The sequence below is a fragment of the Poromitra crassiceps genome, assembly GCF_964638095.1.
Source record: "Poromitra crassiceps genome assembly, chromosome: 2".
Taxonomy (NCBI): domain Eukaryota; kingdom Metazoa; phylum Chordata; class Actinopteri; order Beryciformes; family Melamphaidae; genus Poromitra; species Poromitra crassiceps.
The window spans coordinates 118,689,269-118,710,444 of NC_139624.1; the positions used below are offsets into that span (position 1 = coordinate 118,689,269).

The 21,176-nt window shown below is 41.3% G+C and overlaps 1 protein-coding gene across 1 annotated transcript in view; it reads left to right on the forward strand.

Annotated features, from left to right (window-relative positions):
• reck (reversion-inducing-cysteine-rich protein with kazal motifs) overlaps positions 1 to 21,176 on the forward strand; it is a gene marked incomplete at its 3' end in the record, with an annotated part of 253,151 nt that overhangs the window by 109,082 nt on the left and 122,893 nt on the right. Inside the window, exon 3 of the mRNA XM_083631915.1 lies at positions 4,797 to 4,871. Within this exon, the coding sequence (XP_083488041.1) occupies positions 4,797 to 4,871 (75 nt within the window). The remainder of the gene's footprint in view (positions 1 to 4,796; positions 4,872 to 21,176) is intronic.

Below are 21,176 nucleotides of genomic sequence, written 5' to 3' on the forward strand. Positions count from 1 at the left end.
TGTATGGGAAAATAAATGGCGGATGAAAATCTCTGGTACAGTAGCGGCGACCTCTGATGGTCTTTAACGTAATGACTGATATTGAAATGGCTCGCTGACACGCAAGGGTGAAGGGTTGGAGTTGGCGGACCGGTAACTTCCTCGTCTTTCAAGCAAGAGACCTGGTTCCTGATTTTAACCAAGTTGTTTTAGTTGCCACTTAACTAGCCTGTACTGCACTACTGTACTCTACTGTACTGTACTGTACAGTCAACCTAGTGACATCCTCTAACAGCGCCCTAGTTGGCGAAAAGCTGAAATGTTCATCTTTCTAGCAAATCTGGGTAAATTTCAGACTTGAAAGCTGTCTTGTCAGAGGTGAAATGCAAATGAAATAGAGTCATATATGAACAAATGTTTCATGTCCTCTTTAAGTGGGTGTGCAAAATAGTGATGCAACATTTGGTGAAACAGCAGTGTTCCGTCCCTTCAGGAATTTGCCATTTTAAGAGTGCAATAATTGGTGAAAATTCAACTGATGCCTGCACTTTAGCAAAATTGCTGCAATTTTTATTTCCAAATGAAATGGCTAAATCAACAGAGTGCTTGTAATTTCAGCCAATTATCACACTTTTTCACAAAAGACGGTTCAATCAAACCACACGTCAACACACGTTTAAAAGCTTTCATGAACGAGAAGGAACTATTAGGTTGAAAAACTATTGTGTTATAGAGAGTAGAAAATGGAAATGTATTTATATGGAAATGTCACGGAATTACCACTTTAAGTTTATGACTTTAATATCCTTAAATATAATAGCCTATAGTCTAGGGAAAATAAGGTTTGACCTTAAACTAATTGCAACATAATTTATTTTCACATTTTTATGTTTATATTGATGCCCGAAACACTATAGTAAAAATCCCAGAAAATCCCATTAGTATGTTAAAATGACGTTTTTTCAAAATAGCTGCCATTATTAAAATGTTGATCATATTTTGACTCCAACTAGACCTAGAATTACAAATCTATTTCCACATTTTTGGGGGCAAGGAATCCACATGGTTGTTGAGTCTCTAAGTAGAACAGATTTTTATTTTGTCATGTAAGTATGTAGTCGTAATACAACATGGCATTTCTCACAATGTTAGCTACAACTTCGTATTTGTTAATCATACACATTTTGGGTGATACCCACCTTGAGCATATTGAAGTGCTTGCCATTGAAGAAAAAAAAGTTTGTTGTTTCATATTTCCAATTAAAAATGTGTTACGGTAATGAATTTATTCCCTCACAGTGTCTCTAAAAGTGTCTGGAAATACATAAAAAAAAATTAGCACATCTATCTATCTAAGGGAGCTAGGGCTCTGTTTGTTTTGTTACAGTTTAAGGATTTTGGACCCAAGAGCAGACACAGAGACAGCTGAGACAGACCAAGTTTAACAGAGTTTATTGAAAAATAGCTCACAACTGACAGCAGGGAGAGGAACCATACGGCCTGAGCACAGGAGGAGAGGCAGGCGTCAAAAACAGTCCACAGGAAAACACAAGGAAACTGCGAGAGAGATATTCAAAATAGATTTAACCTCTTCTAAAGCCACCTATTTCTGAAGAAAATGGTGAAAACGACATACCCAAACTAAAATGCTTACTGTGGCTGAATCGCTAGGGGTACAGACAAATGCCTGACCTTTTCTGAAAGGTAAGACTTTGACGTTTCTGTTCCACGTGTCAGAATGACTCTATGTGTTACTGACCCCGAGTAACACCAGCTCAAACACAGTGGTTGATTCTCGCCTAGAATAAAAAACACTTTTAGAGTGTAAACAGTTACCTGTGGTTGTTGTATTTATGGCTAGAAACCCATTGGAGACATAGCCACAGGCCTTACCACATCCCAACTCAAAGCAGATGAAAAAATACCAAAACATGAGTATTTGGCAGTGGTTTTTGTAGGGAGATACCTAGGCGGATTTCCAAAAAGCCATTATAAAAAGCCATTTGAAAAAGCCAAATAATCTGAAATCTTGATCTGAAGTCTTTGTACAAAGACAGCTATCACTTCTGCTGTGTTGATCTGATCTGAAAACGGAAGACATGGTTCGATGCGCAAGATTCAGCCGGTTAATTTGGTATGTAGCATGAACAGCATTGTTCAGAATTAACTACCTAATTAATCACATAGATGACAGATGAACAGCAAAAAATCAGAAACGTGGCGCCGGGGTTACGGTGCCATGCAGCTCAGCGCTGGGAATAGCTACCACGTAGCGTAGGTGACTGAACAATCTGACGACGAGTGGTGGAAGAGCCGGGGTATTTAAGCAGGAGTCTGATGATTAGATGATTGCTGCCAGCCGTGCTGCAGAGCCCAGGTGCCAGGTGCAGAAACTCCACCCACTGTACAGAAACACTCAGGGGAGGGGGAACACATAGGGAGAGAGACAAACAAGACACACACCCTGCTGCCTCCTGCCATGTTTGTCTGTTTGTCTGTCTGTCCCACTGATGACATCATCAGTGATGTCATCAATCCACTCACTCACACACACACACACACACACACACACACACACACACACACACACACACAGGCCAGGGGTCTCTGATTTCCACATGTGGATATTGATGTGTCCAACTGCTGCTATGATGTCACAGCTATCAGAGGTACTGGTTTGACTCTCTGGTGTAACTCCAGCTATAATGCCATGGAATGTGTTGTGGCCATCAATGGTTCTGATGTTATGGTCAACATTATCAGCAATGTACTGAATGAAGTGGCCTGTAGCTGTCGGCTCTTTTTCTTTGGACAACCATGTTCTTCATCAAAGGTCTGCGGAAGATCATGGGCAAATGAATCCTGAAGGTCTTCCTCTGTGGTGTTTTATGGCAGTTGGCATCCTTTATGTTGCATTACCGCCTCCTTCTGAATTTATCCATTCACTGTTTCCTTACATTCTGTAAAACCTCCACCGCAGCTGAATCCAAACCTAATTGCGTCGTTTGTTTGTGGATTCCCCACTTGCACTGCTGACAGAGCCACAAGCAGCACGTGACACTCGGTTCAGCGCTGCTAACGCTATTAGCGTTAACACTGGAAGGCGTTGTGGCTGCAAACCGCTCTTGCGCTTCTGGCTTGTGCTCGTTTCACTGACCTGTCCTCCTCGTTCACTTGTTGAACTTCATTGCTCCGGGACTCCTCCACACGTCTCTTTCCAGTTCATTTTCAGCCAATTTTGCAACATGCCTGCTTTCTTGTAATCAATAGGTTCTTGCTTGTAACGTTAGTGTACGCGCAACAGGTAGTAGTGTCCGTCAGAAACGGCAGATTTTTATTTTTATTTTGTTCCTAAATATAAAAACAACAATGTGGAAGTTATTTTAAACCCCATTTACATTCTCAAGCTTATTTTCATTAATAGTAGCCTAGTATTTTGATAGTATTACTGTAGGCTACATGTTTTAAAGTTGGGTTTATTTCACATAAAAAAACATTGAGATTCCAGGGATCCTTCCAAGTACCCAAGTACCCCCGGGGGTACGCGTACCCCAGGTTGAGAATGACTGCCCTAGACTAATACCCCGCTCAAAAACAGTGCTACACTAGGAGGCAAACCTTCGCCAACACGGAACAATTCTCCAACTTGCAAAGCTGCAGCAGTTTTTCTGACGAAATAGCAGGTAAATATAACACTATTTAGCATGTAGATATAACACTGTTTAGCAGCTGACTTGAACGTCCACCAACGATAATAATCTCATGGTGTAAATTCCTGATCTGGATCACTATCATTACATTTACATTACGTCATTTGGCAGACGCTTTTATCCAAAGCGACTTACAATAACACATTTTTTGTCAGCAATAGAGCAATCAACTATGCAACACAGTCTATGACACCTACAACTTCTGAAGGAATAGTGGTACAAGTTTAGCTTAGGTTAGTTTAGATTTTTTTTTTTTTTTTTGAGACAGAGAAAGAAGTTAGTTCAAGAAGGGCCCAGATGGAGCCTGAAAAGGTGAGTCTTTAGTCTTTTCCGAAAGATCGGCAGTGATTCGGGCGTCGTGACCGAAGGTGGAAGCTCATTCCACCATTGAGGTGCCAGGGACGAGAAGAGTTGCGAACGGGATGAGCGACTTTTGAGGCCTCGTAGTGGAGGAGGGGCGAGGCGTCCTGCGCTGGTGGAGGAGCGGAGGGAACGGTGAGAGATTTGGAGCCTGACCATAGATTGTAAGTACAGAGGGGCTGTCTGGTGTACTGCCCTGTAGGCCAGAACCAGTGTTTTGAATTTAATGCATGCCGAGAGGGGAAGCCAGTGAAGGTCCCGGAAGAGGGGAGTGACATGAGAGAATTTGGGTTGGTTGAATACCAGACGGGCTGCGGCGTTCTGAATGAGCTGAAGCGGTCGGATGGCTGCAGCAGGTAGGCCAGCCAGAAGAACATTGCAGTAGTCCAGGCAAGAGATGACAAGTGCCTGGACCAGGAGTTGTGTTGCTTCCCTTGTGAGAAACGGACGGATTTTGCGGGTGTTGTACTATCAAAATCGATTTGATCATATATCTACACAGGGTTGACAGGGTCATTGATCATAATATCTGCACAGGGTTGACAGGGTCGATGAGCATATATCTGCACAGGGCTGACAGGGTCATTGATCAATGCCAGTGATTGAACCATTACTTGGCCAGGGTTTTATATTTCTGGCTGTCAAAACTCACTTTCTGGCCTGCACTCTGTTTTTTTAGCTGCATATTCACACATACTTACTTTTTTAATGTGTTATGTTTGCTGTGTTTCTCTCCCGCTCCTGCAGCTCGCCACTATAAAGAGTGAGTCTCGTTTGAAGCATCTTCTCCAGAGGTTACCGAGTTACTGTCCAGAGTCTATGGTGAGTCTGTTTTTCCCTTCATGGCAGAGAGATTTACATGCACAGAGAATTCCCTTCTTAACACTCTTTCTCATTAACCTGGTTTTGGTTTGATGCATTTTTCCAATATTTTATTTTAGAATTTTCAGAACAAAAGTGAAACAAACTCAGATACACACACACACAAAAAACAAAAACAAAAAACGCATACAACACATACCGACATTACAACATGGTGCTACCAGCCGTGTAAGGTGCTTAAGTGCTTGTAAAAAAAAATACTGTACATAAAATCCCATGTAAGAAGTCCATTAGAGAGTAACTGGGCGACTTACTAATTTCTTTTTTTTTCTTTTTTAAATATTTTTATTGCGAGGCGGAGTACAGTCCACATTGGTGCATAGTCAAACGAACATATTTTTACAGAAACAATATTACAGGTTAGAATGTACAGTTATCTCCCCCCCCCCCCATTTTTTTTTTATAACACACAAGGCTGAACAAACAGATAATAAAATAAACAAAACAAAAAAATGAAAACAAGGCAAAACAAACAAACAAAAGCAAAAATCACACACACTCACACACTCCGAGTTTACAATGCGGTGAGGGTACTTGCAAAAAAGGAAATATATGTAAGGGATAATGTATATTGAGGCGGTGATTACGGGGGAAATAATGACCGACAGGTGGATTGAGCCCGACGCGTAGCGGAGGGCTTAATCGTTCACCTGAAGGTCATTATTTCCCAGTAATCACCGCCTCAATATACATTATCCCGCTTAGAACACGGCCTACAACTACGGTAAATCATTCAATAATCTGACAAAAATAATTATTCAAATATATTTTTTAATAGCGTTTTCAACGACAAAGCGGTTTCATTCGTAATTGGCACACAAGACACCACAGCTGCAACTGGTTGGCCTAATTAGTAGTGGCTTGCTGACAAAAGGCTCTTATCAACTGATTAATCCAGGTGTGGCAGAGCAGCGGTCGGTTGTCGAGAAATAATGACCGGTGAATATTGTTGATTGACCAATCAGAATCGAGTATTCAAGAGAGCCGTGTTCTAAATATGTATATACACATATTGTGCATTGGGTCCTGCACAAGAGGAGATCAACCAAGCGAATCACCCACCACCCCCGACTTCGTCGAGGTAGGCCAGAAACGGCTCCCAGACGACTAGAAATCTCCCGAGTGAGTTGGTCCTCAAGTACCTGAGTCTCTCCATCCATATAACAGAGATCATGTCCGCCAGCCACAGCTGGAAAGAGGGTGGGGAAGGGGACTCCACTCCTGCAAGATGAGTTTCTTGGCAACGATTGTTCCCTGCGTCAGAGATTGCTGCACAGCTGTAGAGAAGTCCAAAGAGGACTCCGAGCAGCCAAAAATGGCAAGTTCTGCCTCTGGCTGAAGGGCTATCCCGTAGGCCTTAGAGTACCAGTCAAATATCCTGGCCCAGAAACCAGTCAGTGAAGGGCAGTTCCAGAAAGCATGAGACAGAGTGCTCTCCGATATACGACACCTGACACACAGTGGTGAGACAGAGGGGATGTGTTGTTTACATCTTGTGCAACTTATGGTTAGAATAGTGAAGACGGTGAGTGACCTTAAATTGAATCAGCTGGTGTCTACTGTTAACTGAGCAAAGCTGTATCACGGACATACTCTTGTCCCGAGTTACTCATTTCTAACCTCGTCAAAGTAGGCCAGGAACGGGTCCCATAGTTGAGAACTTCCCAAGTGAGTTCGTCCTCATGTACCGGAGTCTCTCAACTGAAACCATGTCCGTCAGCCACAACTGAAAAGATGGTGGAGAGTGGGACTTACACTCCTTCAGAATGAGTCTCTTGGCGACAGTCATCCCCTGCATCAGAGATTGCTGCACAGCCGTAGGGAGGAGTAGAGAAGATTCAGAACAGCCAAAGATGGCAAGTTCCTCTGGTTGAAGGGTTATTTTATAGGCCTTAGAGCAGTGGTTCTCAACTGGTGTAGTCTCAGGACCCACTATTTTCCTTGTCATGAAGTCGCGACCCAAATTTTTTTTTTTTTTTTAAACCACTCAAATTTATTGCACAAAAAATAGCGCATTCATTTAATACACAATGCCTTCATGCACTGTTATAAACCTCAAATGAACAAAAAAGTGCAACAGAAGTGCAACTAGGGCTAAAAACCAATTGAAATAAGGCAGACTTGAATTACCGGTACAGGCCTATATGTTTTTAAATTTAAACAAGTCAAACTGGTCATGCTCAGAAAGTCTTATTTGAACTGTATGAAATATGAAATAAAAGGCAGACTTATCTTGAATTACATGCCTATATGTTTTTAAACAAGTTAATAATAATAATAATAATAATAATAATAATAATAATAATAATAATAATAATAATAATAATAATAATAATAATAATAATAAAACAAGTTAACCCGTAGCCTGTACTACGTAGCTAGATTAATGCCTTATCCGAGTAAGTTTGAGTTTGAACCTGGTTTAGCCGTACTACAAAGCAAGTTAACTTCTAATCACCATGGCAACTCACGCTGCAAAGCTAACCTGGTCCCGACCAGGTTAGCTTCAGAGGATAAGATCAAAATCCATGACAGACCCATATAATCGGCTCTCTGGAGTCACTCACCGTTCATATAAGATCGCCATATGAAAAATAGATTGCAGTCAACTGAGAATAGAACAAGAAAAACATTTGTGGCTCTGTAGGCTACATAATTAAATTAAGCCTACTTAGGCTACCACTTTATGTCTTAACAGCTCAACGATGCGTGGAGAAATATGATCACTATTAATCACCGCGGCGCATATCATGAATGGAGCGAGGGTGATATTCTCCTACATGCCAGAAAAGCCTATACATATAATATAGATATGGGATAAATATGGGATAGCCCCAATACTAAATATGCAGGCTACTCTTGCATGTTTCAGCTGGAACTGTGTCCTGTGTCCTGTAGGCTGTATGCCAATATATGCGCAAAAATAGGCTAGTTTTTATCAATGAAAACTATGCCCGCATCGTCTCAATTCAGTTCAGCAGTTTTCTCTTTTATATTAGGCTATTAGGCTTTATACTAGGCTATTTTATATATGAATTATTCGATCAGTGCAACCACACACATGAGTGATAGAGATCATTATTCATTGAGCATGCGTTTCTAAATCTATGGTCTAAATAGGCTTACAGATTGTGGAAATGTATAGACTGAGATTACACATTTACATTTGTTGCTGCTGTAGGAGACAGAAATCGCTGATCAAAGTAAATCAAATGACTGATGTGAATACAAGCTGCTGCTTTAGACAGCCCTTCAGCAGACTATCCAACGCGGATTTTCATTCTGACATTAAATCGCGGCTACATTAAATATCTGCTAAAACTCTGATCACAGTGCGCTTTCATTGAACGAGGAAATGGGTGTGGAAATGGGTGTGGGCGTGGATCAACTCAGCTGTTCATAATGTGATTGGCTAGCGCACCTCTTTCGCGTGGACGTGCGCCTGTGCACGAGCGAAAAACGTGCGCGTGCACAGGCAGATCCCAGCTTCAGTTATCGAGTAGAAAACCAGCGTCGTAGTATCCTTAAACTAGATAGCTTTGATCCTGTTCAGTCAAACCAGATCAAAGTGACAGATCGCGGGTCTGTTAAGATAGCTTCGTAGTATAGGGTACTGGTCATGCTAATCCAGTTTCAATAGTCTGAATTTAACTAATATGAAATAAAAAGGAATCACAGGCAGGCTATATGCTTTTTAGTTCAACTGGTCATAACTTTTAATTAAACTGGGCCAGTTTCAATCATCTGAATTGAACTAAAATGAAATATGAAATGAAAATGCAGACTTCTCTTGAATTACAGGCAGAGCATATGCTTCAGCTTGTTAAACAAGTAAAACTGTTCAGGCTAATCCAGTTTCAATAATCTGAATTTAACTCAAATGAAATATGAAAAAAATAAATAAAAAAAAATTGGCCAATGTCCACGACCCAATCAAAACGGCCCCGCGACCCACCTTTGGGTCGCGACCCACCAGTTGAGAAACGCTGCCTTAGAGTACCAGTCAAATATTTTGGCCCAGAATCTGGATAGTGAAGAACAAAACCAAAAAGCGTGTGACGGTGTGCCCTCTAACACCTGACACCTATAACATAGTGGTGAGACAGAAGGGTAGATCCTGTGCAATCTAGACTTGGAATAGTGAAGTCGATGAGTGACATTAAATTGAATCAGCTGGTGTCTGCTGTTAATTGAGCAAAGTTGGACCACAGACAGACTCCTGTCCCAAATAATTTCAGACAACTCAACACCAAGTTCCTCCTGCCATGCCTCTCTAATCCTCTCAGTGGAGGCCCTGATACAACCATCAAACAGGTACACAAATCTAGAAATAATATGCTTGGAGTGAGGGGGGCTCAGCAAAACATTAAAAAAAGCATGTTCAGAACTTCAAAACCACGAATCTTGGATTGAACAATGTCTAACTTGCAGGTATCTGAACCAATGCGTGTTGGGCAACTCAAATTTCCCCTTCAGAAGTTCAAAGGATGCAAAATGACCATCTATGTATAGGTCTCTGACGGAGACCAGCCCCTTTTCACTCCAGACATGGTGGTTTGATGCATAACTGCGTCAGAATAACCTGGTAAACTAATACTCTGATTGTGATACACAGCCAGCCATGGAATGTCAGGAAACGATAGACATTCATAAACAAATGGATGCCAGTGGCAACTGACTAACAACTCAATTCAAGTTGTTTGAATTCAATGTTAGTGAAACCTTTGGTGATGGGTGTGTTTAAAAAATAACTAGATGTGATTTATATATATATACTGCCAATGTTTGTGGGTCTGGTGGACCTGCCGCATTATTGGGGTTTTAAATCAATACAGCTATAACAATTTATGTAAAGATACTTACCAGATGTTTAATTTATCCCAATTATAAGCAATGAAGACAGCATGGTTAATATTCATCCTTTACCTCTGTTAGATCACATTTATAAAAGTGCTATCCGTTCTGTATGATAAAATGGAAAAAATGGAAAAAAGCTTCTCTCTCTTCAAAAATGATGTCTAAGGCCCTCTGAGCAGAGAATCTTTTCGCCATCTTGATCAACTGCGATGCAGAGCCACACAGGCAAAGCTATTTATAGGCAAAGCCCCCCCACCCCCCACCGAAAGAAAATGCACGTGCGAGAAAATATAAAATGATATATATATTGATATATATGATATATATATATATATATATATATATATATATATATATATATATATATGTATATATACACACACACGCGTGTGTGCACACACACACACACACACACACACACATGTGTAGGGGTGTGGGTGTGTATCTTAAGTTGCATAACTACAGTTCAATGATGAGAGACTCGTAGGAAAGATTAACACATTTTATTGAACCAATAATGTTCAATAAGGATGGCGTATGACTCCATGATATGATGACGCTCCTCTTGATATGAGAGGGGGGGGGGCGTCAGTGCTGTATGGGATAGATAATCCCCCCATAGGGATTTCTACAGGAGCCATGACATTGGTGGTGATCAGGGGGGGGGGTGGGGCGAAACTATTGCAAAACTACTGCTGCTGAGGATGCTGGCACAAATGTGAGTGATGACTGCACAGATGTGAGTAAAAATGTAGTGACATGAGCTTCATATAGTACCAGGAGAAAGGCATTTGTGACACCAGTGACGCCACTCAAGCAACTGACGTCACCAGTGACGTCACCCGAGCAATGGTGACATCATCAGTGACGGCGACGTCATCAGTGACGTCACTTGAGCAGGGAGTTACACCCTCGAATGACATGGGGCATGAACATGGGGCATGAGCATGGGGTGCACTAAATAATGCTGTAGAGGTCAGTCTTCGATGATTGAAATATAGTCAAGACGACACTAGCTGTCATATTTCATAGTTTGATTGACAATAGTGTTCGACTGATATGGGTTTTTAAGGCTGATACCAATATTGTTTTGGATTGGTGCCACTGATAGCTTTGTGCTGATATTCAATGTCTTTAAATTCCACAATTTTTATACCAAAAAGTTTAAATAAATTATTTAATAAAAGGCCAATATCGGCCTGATATATCAGTCTAACTCTAAATGACAATGTCTCAGAGATAGAGATCCTGCCTGCTATTGGTCCGTGATTTGCGAGCTGTGCGATCACTGGACAGGCCACCTGTCAATCACGCCTCAAAGCATAGTCTGCTTTATCGTCTATTTGACTCTAAATGGGTCCATCATTTACTAAATGAACATCATCCTGTATTGAAGAAGACTTGAAACTGGTGATTGAAGCCATAAAGCAGTGATACTCAACTGTGTGGCCCGCGATGGAATCGCATTTTTTTTTTTTTTTTTTTTTACAGTGCACCTGAACGCAACATGCAAGATACCCGCTAAATAAGTGTCCAACTGTTCATGTAATTCTGGCCAATACTCACTTCTGTTATAGCATTTCAGTCTGGAATATAGAATATCTTTCAATAATCTATGATTTAGCTGCTAAATTGTCAAATTTATGCTCGCTACCCAGGCACTTATGTATGTACTTAACCTAAGTAACTATCCGGTGTGCACAACATTGTCAGACTAAACTCCGTCTGACACCTACAATCCGCTACAGAAAAATGTATATTGATTGTTTATTAACTGGCCCCTGGCCTTCTATTATTTCACGAAAGTGGCCCCCGGGCAAAGCAAGTTGAGTATCCCTGCCATAAAGTCATTAGGAAAGTGTTTACTGAGGCCATAATCAAGTGGGTGATTTTCCATTGACTTCTAGAGAATCAGACTTTTTGCAGCCAGTGGAGTTGCCCCCTGCTGGTCATTAGGAATAATGCAGGTTTAAGGCACTTCCTCGTTGGCTTCATTTTTCAGCCATGGAGGTTGCCCCTTAGAAGCAGTAGAAGCAGTGCTTGTGCTATCTTACAGGTTTGTTGCTGATGGAAAACTCTGCATCAACTCTCTTATTACACTTACACAGGAAGTCTATTGCTGGTTGTGGTCAGATTTACCAGAACGCTGTAGCACCTGGTTATACCACACAGGCACGCACGCGTGTGTGCACACACACACACACACACACACACACACACACACACACACATACACACACACACACACACACACCAACTGACTTCGTCCCCCACCCAGCCTAATTACAAAGCAGGCAGGCTGTTTGGCAGTTGTCCATTAAAACACTAGTAATTAGACGTAGTGAGATTTTCAGTTGGACATATGTCCCACTCTCATTGATAGTAACTAAATCGATGTGAAAACAATGTACATGTGCAAATACAAGCACACATACAGTAAAACAATGTACATGTGCACATACAAGCACATACAGTATGCGAATATAGTCACACATGCATATAGTTACTGTATATGCATGTGTGACTATTTCATCTTATGCCTCAGTTGTCAACCATAGAACTTCCGTATTCCTATGCATAAGCGCACTGTTTTACACTGCAGATCGCTGTTTCAGAAACGTGCTGTTGCAGAGTAATACAGAGCACAGAATGCGTAGGAATACAGAAGTTATATGGTTAAGAAGATGAAGTGCCAAAGGAAAGGGCTGTCCCACGGCAAGGTAAAGTGTTGAAAATGTTAATATAGCGTACACTTATGCTGCATCCGTTTATAACTGGGAAGTGGCAAATTGCCAGTTGCTACTAGCAAAAATCAAATAAAACGCCACGTTAACCGGGAGTTCCTACTGGCAAACTTGGGTATGATTTCTCAACCCCCAGTTGCTCCCAGCGCGTCATTTGATGTAATTTCAACATGGGACCCATGATTGTAAGAATTTAAAACATATTTTTGACACATTTTCTTTTTCTTTTCTACAATAGCAAGCCTTCAGACCAATCAGCATACCAATACAATAGTTGGTTAAACCCATACAACTAAAAGTTAATGTTGTATTAGCTGTTAGCTTAGACAGCTATTAGCATCCACATTTGAGCCAGTCAGATTGAAAAAGTAGCCAGATCATGTTCGCAGCATTTGTTCCAGTGGTCCTTTCCCCCAATTAATAAACAAACCTCAAATATGTATCCATGAGCGTGCCAATTGTAATAATACAAATAAACATTCTCATAAAGGCCTAATGCTCAATTTAATTATAAAACAATATCGATATTTCAAAACACAAACAGGCAATGTACATTTGTTAGAACAAAGAAAACGTTATCTAGTCTATGAAATACAGGGGCACAATTAAAATTTGATACAGAATGATATAGCATGTATTCAAGATTATTCTATGACTTTACTTTACTTTACTTTATTGGTATTTAGCAGACGCCTTTATCCAAAGCGACTTACAGCATGATCATATACAGCACACAATAAAACATGAATGGACAAAATAGAAAAACAATAGTAAAAATAGGAGAAGCCAATATAAAAGGGGAGATTAAAGGTGTGAAAAATTAAAGGAGCATACATTTCAGAAACAGACAATTCAATTACAAACACATGGAAAGCAGGCAGAGAGGAGAGAGGGAATTCAGGAAGGGTCTATGTAAAGTCTGAAGAGATGAGTTTTAAGTTTTCTGTGGAAAATGGGTAGTGATGCGGCAGTCCTGATGTTAGGGGGAAGTTCATTCCACCATTTTGGGGCCAGGTAAGAGAAGAGTCTCGACCCGAGAGCGGCTTCTGAGCCCACGTAGCAGGGGAGGGGCGAGACGTCCTAGTGGAGGGGCGGAGCGGGCGGTGAGAGGTTTGGAAAGTGACCATAGACTGTTAGTACGAGGGGGCTGTTTGGTGAACGGCCTTGAAAGCCAGTGCCAGAGTTTTGAATTTGATGCGTGCCAGGATGGGAAGCCAGTGAAGCTCTCGGAAAAGGGGGGTGACATGGGAAAATCGAGGTAAATTGTAGACCAGACGGGCTGCAGTGTTCTAAATGAGCTGAAGAGGAAGTATTTCAGAGGCAGGGAGGCCTGCCAAAAGGACATTGCAGTAGTCGATGCGCGACAAGACCAATGACTGTACCAGAATTTGTGTAGCTTCTCTGGTGAGAAATGGGTGGATCTTGCGAATATTGAAGAGGGAGAACCTGCAGGAGCGTGCTGTTGCGGCAATTTAGGCAGAGAAGGTGAGTTGGTGGTCGAGGATCACTCCCAGGTTCTTAGCTGTTTGAAATGGAGTTACGATGTGGTTAATGGATAATGGATATGGAGAGGTCAGTCAGGGGGGATTCTTTGCCAGGGAGGAAGATGATCTCGGTTTTTTCAGGGTTGAGTTTGAGGTGGTGATCAGCCATCCAGACACCAATGTCTTTCAGGCAGGCAGAGATCCATGACCCGATTGAAGTGTCAGAGGGGGGGAGGGAAAGGTAAAGCTGTGTGTCGTCGGCATAGGAGTGATAGGAAAAACCGTGAGATGAAATGATGTGAACAAGTGAACCCATGTAGAGGAGGAACAGGAAAGGACCTAGAACAGAACCCTGAGGGACGCCAGTGGAAAGGGTGCAAGGAATAGAAAGGGAACCTCTCCAAGAAACCCGGTAGGAGCGGTCAGAAAGATAGGGGGAGAACCAGGAGAGTGCAGACCCAGTGACGCCCAAGTCAGAAAGGGTGGAAAGAAGGATTTGGTGGTTAACAGTGTCGAAAGCAGCAGATACTGTAGGTCCAGGAGTATGAGAACAGAGGAGAGGGATGATGCCATGGCGGAGTGAAGTGCCTCAGTGACAGCGAGAAGAGTAGTTTCGGTTAAATGAGCAGGTTTGAAACCAGATTGGAGAGGGTCAGACAGATTGTGCTGGGAGAGATAGGTGGAAAGTTGACTGGAGACGGCACGTTCAATGGTTTTGGAGAGGAAAGAGAGGAGAGAGACAGGATGGTAGTGGTAGATGGCAGTAGGGTTGAGGGATGGTTTTTTGAGTAATGGTTTCACAATGGCAGTCTTTAGGATGGTTGGAAATAGACCAGAGGAAAGAGAGGAGTTAATGAATGTAGTGAGGAATGGGGATAGGTCAGGGGAGATGAACTGTAGGAGAGCGGAAGGGATCGGGTCCAGGGGGCAGGAGGTGGCGCGGTTGGAAGTTATGAGTTGAAGTACTTCTTCAGGGGAGAGGGGAGAGAAGGTGGACAGACCGGGAATAGGGGGTGGATAAACTGGATTGGAGATAGGAGAGATAAGTGGGGGGAAGGAGGAACTGATGTCATAAACCTTTTTTTTTTTTTTTTTTTTATAATATATATTTATTATGATTTTTAAACAGAAACACAAACAATATAGACAACACACACAATGGCCAAAGAATAGAAAATATCTCAATTAGATCCTTAACACTTTGAGTGCCACGGCCCTTGGGCAAAAGGTTGCTTGCTGTGCCACATAGGCCGCAATGCATTTTAAAACAGTCATATAATTTTTTTAATAATTACTATGTAAACACTGAACACGCACAAATAACGATGAGACTCTCTTCTATCACCTGCAAAAAAAAGTTTATTGATCCCATTTTCCGTTCTTTAGTTATGAGCCGGAGAAGATAGCTTGATTGAAGCAAAAACATCCCTTTTTTTCTACGAGCTGAGATAATGAGCCTTTTGTGAAATTAAACATTTCAAGCACATCACTGACTCTGAAGCTAATTTTCTGATGTCTGGGTCTGTCTGGGTGAAGTGTATGCTGCTCTGCTGCTCTGCATGCTCCCCCCCCCCCCCTCAACTGCACACGCCTCCTGGGTGTGTCTTATGTGTCTGGTGGCTCTCAGTCTCTGCTGAGTTTGCTGCGCACACACAGTGAATGGTGCGCGACATTCAGCTTTTTGGTTCCGCGTGTGTTTGTCACGGGCTCGCATGCTTCCAGTTCGGAATAATAAGGCTGATTATGTGAATGTGCTGTTGCAGCGTACATGGAGGTGCTCAGTTGTGACAGCGGATGCTGCTGCTGGGGGCACAGCTGGCGTTGTGCTCGTTTATGGAGGCACGTCGATGCATACGGACGGATGCGATACGATTTCCTCATTTTCCCCAGTGACTATTTCTGTGTGTTTGGCTCCTTTTTCTCTGATCAGGAGAGTGCTGTCGCCACCTAATGGGTTTGTAAAATAGGTTATCGACCTCCAATAGCTACAATATTGTTAGAGGCGACGTAAGAAGCTTAGATCGACACCCCCCCGTCAAAAAAACAATTTGGAGTTATGACGCCATTTGGCGTCGCTGGCACTGTACGGTAAATTTCTAATGACGCCATATGGCGTCGCTGGCACTGAACGTGTTAAGACATGATATATATACAGGGGTACTCAGTCCATTATCATCAACAGTAAACAGTAATGGGACAGCTAAACCTCTGAGGAGGGGGGGGGGGAGGGAGAGAGAAAAAAAAAAGAAGTATATATATATGTGTATACATACATACAAATTGAAAAAACGGTGGAGCTACTAGGAGTATTTTTATATAGCAATATTTAATGCGAAGTAATATATCTGTGTACCGGCAGTTACAAATCAGAATATATCTTCAAAGTTATACGGGCAGACAAAACGCAACGCGTTTCAACCACGTAGGTCTTCCTCAGGCAATGTTAGCTGGGCGTCGGCCGCCGCACCTGCGTATATAAAGCAAAATACGTGGCAACAGTCAGTTGGGATGACGTATGGTGGGCAGTGCTATGACATCACAGTATAGGATGGGCCTTGTTAAAGCGACGGAGAATACACACAGATATATTACTTCGCATTAAATATTGCTATATAAAAATACTCCTAGTAGCTCCACCGTTTTTTCAATTTGAATACTTTTGCCTTTTGAGCTGCTTGGGTCCACACTTTCATTGACTTCCTATACATACATACACACATACATTATATACATACACTTGTATCAATACATGTACACTGCACATGCACATATACTGTACATCCACACTCCCATTCTGTACATTTCCAGACAAATACATTTCAAATGGTATCATCTTACGGCCCAAAAACATCTCTTAGGCAATTTTCAGTGTTACAGTCTGCCATTCCTTTTAATATAGTACTTGTAAGTCTTTCACCAGCATATTTAAAGAAGGCTGTCCAAATCTGAAAAAAATCGCCTGTTTTACATTTAAGTCTATATGTTAAGTATTCCATTGGAATGAACTCAAATATCAATTTATGCCATCCTGCAATCGTAGGTGGCACATTATCAATCCATTTGAACAATATGTTCTTTCGGGCAGCAAAAGTAAGAATATTGAACAGCCTTCTTTGATAAGAGCCTTTGATGTGAGGGCTAGGTACACCAAGGAGTAAAGACTGAGGTTCAGCATCTAGATGAACATTGAAAATCAAGTTAAGTTTATCAACAATTTTACCCCAGTACTCCTCAATATGAACACATGCCCAAACACAATGTCTATAGCTTCCCACCTCCACATGGCATTTTGAGCACATTTCTGTCAGATTTGGATTCATCTTGTGTCTAAGTTGGGGGGTAATTTGTAAACGATGCAATATCCTAAACTGGCTTTCTCTGCTTCTATTACATATGGAAATTTCTTTCGCAAACTGCCATATGTCTGACCATGTTCTTTCATCTATTGTGAGATTGAAATCATTATTCCATATGTGTCGCAAATATTCAGAGGACATAGTACTAGCAATGTGAAGCTCCACATATCCCTGACGAAGAAATGATTTCCTGCTTCTTTTAAGGAGTAAGCATTCTATCTTTGAGGTCTGACAATCAAACAGGTGACTGTTTTGATCTTGGATAAAGCTGCGAATCTGCAAATATCTGAAGAATTGATTTACAGGAAGACCATACTTCTGTCGGATTTGTTCAAATGTAAGCATCACTCCTTTCTCAAATAGGTGACCTAAAGTTACAATCCCCATATCCATCCAGAGATTAAATCCCCCGTCTGACGCTGGAGCAAAGTCAATATTACCTTGTATGGGAGCCAGGGAAGAAAGTGTTTTTGAGCGGCCCTCTAACTTTCTTATCGCCTGCCAGGCTTGCAGACTAGTTCTGATGATGATGTTATTCTCCATGGCCCTCTTAATTTTAATTTTCTTTGGGTCTAAAGCAAATAAAAGACTTGCCAGAGTATTACCTGCATTAAACGATTCCAGATCCAGCCAAACTGATTCTGGATCATTATTAATCCAGTCAGCCATATACCGAAGCTGCACAGCCAATTGATAAAGTCTAATATTTGGAGCCCCTAATCCTCCCTTCTCCACCGACATCTGTAACTTAGCCATTTTCAATCGCGGTTTCTTTTTATTCCAAATAAACGTACTGAACCAGCCATTAACCCTTTTGATTGTTTTATTGTTGAGTAGAATAGGGACCATTTGAAAATAATACAGAAGCCGCGGTAAAATATTCATTTTAAGTAAGGCGATCCTACCCAGCAGAGAGAGTGGTAAAGATATCCACCTGTCTAGATCGTCCCTAATACGCTTTAAAAGGGGTTCAAAATTAGCCTTGTACATTGCTTCTAGTGATGGGGTGATCGAAATCCCCAGGTAAGTAAAACCTTTGGGTGACAGTTTAAATGGAGATGGGATAGGATGATGATTGTTTAATGGCATGGCTTCAGATTTTAAAAAAATAATTTTATAGCCCGAGAATTCACTGAATTGATTTATTACCTCCAAAACAGCTGGTACAGATGTCTGTGGATTAGTTAGAAAAAGTAAGACGTCATCGGCATATAGGGCTATTTTATGATCTTTTCCACCAACAGAAATTCCAGTAATAGCTAGGCTGCTCCTTATAGCTTCCGCAAGGGGCTCAATAACAATCGCAAACAGCAGGGGGGACATTGGGCACCCCTGCCTAGTCCCCCTACCCAGGGGGAAGTAGGAGGAGCGCTGACCATTAATCAGAACAGCGGCAAGTGGCCTATTATATAACAACTTAACCCAATCACAAAATGTGTCTCCAATCCCAAAAGTACTTAGTGCAGAGAAGAGAAAAGGCCATTCGACTCTGTCGAAGGCCTTCTCTGCATCTAAACTTATGACCACACTGTCCAGTTTTTGCTGTTGAGATAACTGAATTATGTTTAACAGCCTTCTCATGTTATTACAGGAGTTCCTACCCAAAACAAAACCTGTCTGATCAGTATTAATAATGAATGGGAGAACCTTCTCAAGGCGCTGTGCTAACACTTTAGATAGTATCTTGAAATCAACATTCAAAAGGCTAATAGGGCGATATGATGGGCACTCATCGGCCGGCTTACCCTTCTTAAGTATCAAGCTAATATTGGCTTCAGTGAGGGATCTAGGCAGAGAGCCTCTATCAAATGATTCATTTATCATCTCCAAAAAAGGATCCATAAGTTCTGATTTAAATTCTTTGTAAAACTCACAGCTAAGGCCATCAGGGCCCGGGGCCTTTCCCGACTGCAGGGCCTGCAGAGCCTCCAAGACCTCCTGCTTCGTAATTGGTTCGTTTAATCCTTGTTTTTGTTCATCCGTTATCCTAGGTAGAGTAAGTTTAGCCATGAATCTATCAATTAAGTGTTGTACTCCTGGTGGCTCTTCACTAGTGTATAACTGACTATAAAAATCCCTAAAGATCCTACTGATACTGTTTGTATCAAATTTATTATGTCCACTTGTATCTTTGATAGATGAAATTGTCTGAGAATCAGCCTTCCTGTTTACTAGTCTCGCAAGATACTTACTTGGTTTATTACCATGCTCATATAGCCTTTGTTTAGCGAATCTAATGCTCTGCTCGGCCCTGTGGGTAAGAAGAGAGTTTAGAGATGCTCTTGTAGCCAGCATCATTTTCATATTACTATCAGTTGGGTATTGGGCATATATTTTTTCCAAATCAGAAAGTTCACTTTCTAATTTCCTTTGTGCTTCTCGAGATTTGCGTTGTTTACTCCTGACATAGGAAATAATTAAGCCTCTAGCATAGGCCTTGCAGGTCTCCCATATTACTGACTGGGACATATCTGGGGTTTTGTTTATTGAGTAAAACAAATTAAATTCTGATTTAAAATATAAAACAAATTTTGGATCACTAAGTAACTGTGTGTCGAACCTCCAAGAGTTAGAAAAGCACTGTTTTTCTCCAGACAGAATCTGTAAAAATACTGGACTGTGGTCAGAAATAGAAATACTCCCTATATCACAAGACACCACAGAAGCTAGCAGTAACTTCGGCAGAAAAAAGTAATCAATCCTAGAACTACTTTTGTGAGCATTTGAAAAAAAAGTGAACTCCTTTAAAGTGGGATGTATGGTTCTCCAAACATCCACAAATCCAAACTCATCACAAGTGTCCGCTAATACCCTGGCTCTTTTTGAAGGGGCCCCAGATTGCGCTGGCAATCTATCTAAAAGTGGATTCTTATGGCAATTAAAGTCCCCTCCTACAATAGAGCATTCAGTTTCAAGTTCAGCAAACTCCAGGAATGCCTTGGTAATAAACTCAGTAGGGTGGTTTGGTGGTGCATATATATTGAGAATTGAGATGCATTTACCATATAGTACACCCTTAACAATAACATATCGTCCACTACTGTCTTTAACACAAGATTCAAGTTTAAAGGGTAATTTTTTGTTAATCAAAATACATACCCCTCTACTGTTTGAGGTGTAAGATGAAAAATAAATCTCACCAACCCAGTCCCGTTTGAGCTTAAGATGTTCCCCGTCCTTCAGGTGGGTTTCCTGCAGGAGTGCTATTTCCACTCCTTCTTTTTTGAGGGAGGTGAAGATCTTTTTTCTCTTCACTGGGTGATGAATGCCCTGTACATTCCAGGTACAGAATTTTATGGTAGAAATGGTCATCTCAAGCCGTTGCTATTCATCATTGCTGTATATAAATCATTATCCAAAACTGTTACCATAATGACCCTGGATAGCAAGATTGATGCACTAATAAGACTGAGTACATTGTGAGCAAATAACAAAATAGTGGCCATTCTGCAGACAAACAAAAAAACAATAACACATAAACCCACGTATACCCACCCACCCAAACAGTAATAGGCTAAGCACAAGACAGAACTTGTGTTCAACCCAACCATTCCCTAACCAGTATTTGGAAGGAGCCAGTGTCTTCAGTTTCCAAAGCAAAATAACTAGCAAGAACTATTATTTATAAAAACAAACAAACAAAACAAACAAACAGACCGGGACTGTTTTAGATTTTAGTTTAAAGTCTATGTGACCAGAGTAAAAGGAAAAAAGAAAAAAAAAAATATATATATATTTGTCACACCACTTAATATTAATGTTACTTTTCTTAATGTCACGGTTACCATCTTTGTAACAAATCAA